General features: G+C 31.5%; 1 protein-coding gene across 3 annotated transcripts; it reads left to right on the top strand.

The window, feature by feature from the left end:
- Window positions 1-1,341: 1,341 nt before the first annotated feature.
- Window positions 1,342-4,297, top strand: LOC112462844 (acyl-CoA Delta(11) desaturase-like). 3 transcript variants are annotated; one of them, XM_025028904.1, is made up of 5 exons: window positions 1,342-1,510; window positions 1,587-1,792; window positions 2,055-2,237; window positions 2,378-2,683; window positions 4,200-4,297. In XM_025028904.1, the coding sequence occupies exons 1-4, from the start codon at window positions 1,388-1,390 to the stop codon at window positions 2,652-2,654; spliced, it is 789 nt and encodes a 262-aa protein (XP_024884672.1). In that variant the 5' UTR covers window positions 1,342-1,387; the 3' UTR covers window positions 2,655-2,683; window positions 4,200-4,297. The 3 variants fall into 3 exon arrangements, with proteins under 3 accessions (XP_024884672.1, XP_024884671.1, XP_024884670.1); XM_025028903.1 differs by lacking the exon at window positions 4,200-4,297 and adding an exon at window positions 3,188-3,720; XM_025028902.1 differs by lacking the exon at window positions 4,200-4,297 and having other exon boundaries at window positions 2,378-2,829.
- Window positions 4,298-4,943: the final 646 nt, after the last annotated feature.

Genomic DNA, 4,943 nt, shown 5'->3' on the forward strand with positions numbered 1-4,943 from the left:
TCTATTGATACAATATCGATTTTGTCATAAGTCATCACTAATTGTCGAATGTCGCGGTAGTTAAAAAACACATCATAAAAGTAATTCAATCGCCACTTTGAAACACTCAGAAAAATATAAAGATAATTATTTACATTAGTAGCGATTTCACCGATTTCAATATATATTGTCAAGAATACGACCCTGTATAACTTTCAAAAGATTTTAGCCATCGCTTGTTGTTTAAAAAGTGCAAATTGTTTACAAAGTTATTAATAAAATAAATTTAATGAATAAAACGTAATTTTTTAACACCATGTTCGCGCGCGTATAAGTGAGGACTGTGAGAAGGGGTAAAGTGGATGAGAGATCACCGACACCGAAGAACTGAAGTAACACAAAACACTTTATTTAAACAACGAAAAATAATAAAGGTTAACGGAATTAAAAAACAACGTAATTTAGAAACACATTTGAGCATTTTGACTGAAACTGAGAATACTGGTGTTTTAAATGAAATAACTCTCTCTTGTTCGCCGTGTCGAACTACCCGTACTGATCATTGCCGAGCAATCGACGATGACAGATTTACTCTTAACAAACTAATGGCAAATAGTAACGCGCCGTAAGTTTCGTAGATTCTTATATTCACGCGGAACAAAGAACACGCCAGGGATGACGAGCTCTTAGCAACAGTAGATGAAATAATAGACCAAGACGGTTATCTTTGTTTAGAAAATCGATGGCCAAAGAGACCGTGCCGGCGAATTACAAAGAGCGGCTCGACATAATAATAATAATATTATCAAAACATGAACCCGAAACTGATACGCCGTTGCGATCCTCTTGATAAATATCATGTTACACCTCACGCTATGACGATTAGCAGTATCGATAAATTAAAAATAATATTTTGGAACATTTGTGATTTCGAGCATTCGTAATCGCGAACAATACTTATACATTTAAGAAGACATTAAAAAAAAAAAAAATAATTCCAGATTGATTTTCAACTTTCCACGTGTCTGCCCTGACGATATCTATATATAAGTCATTAAAATTGGTGTGTGTGTGTGTGTGTGTGTGTATGTGTGTGTGTGTGTATGTGAAGCCGTCACTAATGTAAATAATAATAATAATTAATATAAAAATTAACAGCGTATTTGATACAGGACAAGTTAGGACAATTTAAATTTTATGTTTTTTTTCGAAACTCTATATAGTTTTACAGTCAATAGAATCCATAGCATTGCAGACAACAGAATGTTATAAAAGATTAATTGTACCAATAACCGGAGCTACTTGTACAATCGCGAGATATACGTTAATTATTCCTATGCGTTTTCATGAGCATAACAAATGTTATTAAATTGTGTTGTTTTTTTTTATTTTATTTTAAGCATATATTATGTATACATTGGGAATGAAAGGCCTCATCGTTGGTGCTCATCGTTTATGGTCCCACCGATCTTACAAGGCAAAATGGCCGCTTAGAATTATACTTGTCGTTTGCTACGCTTCGGCCGGCATGGTAATCGAACGTTTATAATTACCATTTCGTGTGGTGCAAAACGAAAGAATTTTTTTTAACAATTTTTTTTTTCTAGAACAACCTTTATGAGTGGGTGCGAGATCATCGGGTGCATCACAAATATGTGGATACGGACGCAGATCCTCACAGTAGTAAACGAGGATTCTTTTACTCCCACGTAGGCTGGCTGATGATGAAGAAACATCCGGAGATGATCCGAAGGGGTCGTCAAGTCGATATGAGCGATATATTGGCCGATCCTATCGCCGAATTTGATCGCAAGTAAGTTTGCGCAGAGAATGAATAATTAAATACGCAAGATGCTTTTATATTAAAAAAAAAAAAAGAACAAAAGAGAACAAGAGGAAATTTATTCCCATTTATTTGATTCAGCTTGAAAATGAGTATTTATTATTCCGACATTTTTCTGCAATCTTATTTTAGAAAATCTTTTTTTTACGAGGGTTTTCTTGCAAGATATAATGCGTAACGATATGTAAAATAAGAAAACTGCATATCATAAGTAATTTATGATATTTCGCAGATATCATTCGATACTCAAATTTATCTTCGCTTTCCTGCTTCCGGTGATGGTGCCTGTGTACGGATGGAATGAAACATGGTCTAGAGCTTTCGTATCACAGATTATTCGTTATACTGTCATATTAAACGCCACTTGGACCGTGAATAGTGTGGCTCATCTCTGGGGCTCAAAGCCATACAATGCGTAAGCACATAATTAAGATCCAAATAATTTTAAATTTACAATTATTCATACATTTAACAAACTTGATCGAAAGAAATTTCGAAGCTTGCGCTATTCTGTGTCGCTTACGAGTAATTTTTCCTTGTTTATTTTGATGGCAGATACATAAATCCAACAGAAAATTGGTGGGTTAGAATTACAACGGGCGGTGAAGGATGGCACAATTATCATCATGTCTTCCCGTGGGACTACAAGGCTGCCGAGTTTCATAATTATTTCAAATATAATCTTGCCACGTTATTCATAGATTCGTACGCGATGATCGGATGGGCGTACGATCTGAAACAACCGTCACAGGAGCTCGTGAAAACTATCGCAATGAGAAAGGGTGATGGGAGTCATTCCTTGCGGAGTGCTGTGCCCACATCCAGCCAATAAAATTGAATAACAAAAACTATGACTATTCGGTATTAATAATATGGTTTCATTATGCTTCTGTCTTGCTGATGAAAAGATTTGAAGTAGATATGGATAAAATAACTGTTTATAAAATAGAAAGAAAAAAGAAAAAAGAAAAAGAGAAAAAAGGAAAAAGAAAGAAACGAAAAGAAATAAAGAATACATTTAAAAAGAGAAGAAAAAAATAAAAAATGTAGCAGGATACAATTACGCTACATTTTATGATATAATGCAGTTACAAACAACTATATTTTATTTTTCAATTTTTTTCTCATAGAAAATCATTTCTAAAGATTTTACCAGAATATTAATATTAATTATCAAATGCATATATTTCATGCATTTTGTTATTAAATATACTTGGTTGCAACTATTTCTCGATATCAGTTATTCTATTCATATATTTTTTAAATAAGAGAAATATATATATCGTAATGGATATACATTTTAATTATAAGAAAGAAATACATCTTAATAATGGAAAAATATTTCAAGTGTAATTATACGGGCAGGATGCAATAATTTGAAAAACGACTGTCGTTAACTCGTTGCTCAAATGACCGTTATCGGGGGCAATCCGGAAGATCTGGGATTCATTTCTTCCTGTACCGGGGCCCTTGACGTTCAACGGGTTATTATTAAACTTTCTTTCTCGATCTTTTGATTTCACGGGGCTCATCAAATCAAGGTATATTCAGCTCACTTTTCATCTTGAGAGCAGTTCTTCTCTACGTCAGCAACTGACGGGTGTGTCATCGACGGGGGGACTTTGCTCTGATAAAATCGGTGGTCTAGTTATTTCTTACTTGATCGTTGACTTGAACCACGAAATTTCTCGGATTTTTTTCTATAATGAGAATATTTAGTAATAAAAAATTAATTTTTTGCAGTTTTTGCACTAATCAAATTCCTGATTTAAAAGTAGTGAATTTTGATATTATTATACTTATTTCGAACGCCTTCGTGTAATCTGGCATTAGTAAAATATCTCAAATGTATGCATTTTTAATATAAATGAAAGTATATAAATATCTCGAATTTCTTTGTAACGTCTTAAATTTATTGTATTTTATATAAATGTATAATAATTTTGTATGTTTTCTATTTTTTAATGTAAAATAAATTGTAAAAATTGTGATAAATAAATTGTAATGTTATACATTGTTATATATTGTAACTTTTATGATAAAAAAAAAAATAAATAATAAAAAGCACACATCCAAAGAAAAGAGGATCGCCGTTTGAAGTCGGCGGGGGTGGTGGGAGGCGGTGGGAGGGCCTCTATTAAGTTGATTTGTTTTTACCGGATGAAATATTAATCAAATTTTAATTTTTCACAAATTTAAGGTATAAACTTTAAATTTTCGCACTTCTGGGGTATACATTTTAATTTCTCACACTTCTAGCCTACAAGTTTTAATTTTTTCCACACTTAAGGTATAAACTTTAATTTTTCACACTTTTAGGGTACTTAAACATTTTAATTTCTTACACTTCTAGTCTACAAATTTTAATTTTTTGCAGGTATACAAATAAAAGCTATACTAATCCTAGACGGAGCTACGATTCATTTACGCAATGTTTGTGACAACAATACCTATACGGTGTAATATTAGTACTTGGTTATAGTTAACAAATACTATGGTAATTATCAAATTATTTGGTAGTTATTACTAAAGTATTTAGCATTACTTGTAAAACGGATATTTGTATTTGAAAAATTTCGCGCGTCCTTTCGTTTGTATTAATTTAATATTAAATGGATATTGAAAAAAAACTTTTTTATATAAATATTTGTGTAACACTTTAGAAAAACGTCTTTTGTAAATAGTTAAAATATATTTTACATTTTAAAGAAACGAGTAAAAAATAATAATTTAAACGAATATGTCCCCTTTTTGCGTCATTAGGCATATCGTTAGACATATCATTTCAACAACAATTACGCGATATATCGTGTAAATTTTTTGACCTCTGTAAATGTTTCGACTGACTTTTTCATACTATTTTATTGTAAAAAATACTGTGTCTATATTTGAATACTTTCTTTTTCTTCACTTTTCTCTCTTTCTATTCATATCTTATTGTTAAAATAATTAATAATATATATACACATGCATGTATATTTTTCGTTATATACGCATTTAAAGTAACCGTTATTATCGCTTTTGCAAACTTCCATATATTTTCCACTTTTACGTAAACAAACTAAACATATAATAGAAAAACCTTAAACGGGCAATAAGAGCACAAGCGTGTCGTTAAAAC

The sequence above is a fragment of the Temnothorax curvispinosus genome, unplaced genomic scaffold (assembly GCF_003070985.1).
Source record: "Temnothorax curvispinosus isolate PA1 unplaced genomic scaffold, ASM307098v1 QBEX01012839.1, whole genome shotgun sequence".
Lineage (NCBI taxonomy): Eukaryota > Metazoa > Arthropoda > Insecta > Hymenoptera > Formicidae > Temnothorax > Temnothorax curvispinosus.

What these genes read in the sequence shown, in the direction of transcription:
- LOC112462844 (XM_025028904.1), top strand. Translation starts at nt 1,388, where the DNA reads ATGTATACATTGGGAATGAAAGGCCTCATCGTTGGTGCTCATCGTTTA. An exon ending in ATCGCCGAATTTGATCGCAA is followed by an intron (nt 1,793 to 2,054) that starts GTAAGTTTGCGC and finishes GATATTTCGCAG; the next exon opens with ATATCATTCGATACTCAAAT. An exon ending in GGCTCAAAGCCATACAATGC is followed by an intron (nt 2,238 to 2,377) that starts GTAAGCACATAA and finishes TTTTGATGGCAG; the next exon opens with ATACATAAATCCAACAGAAA.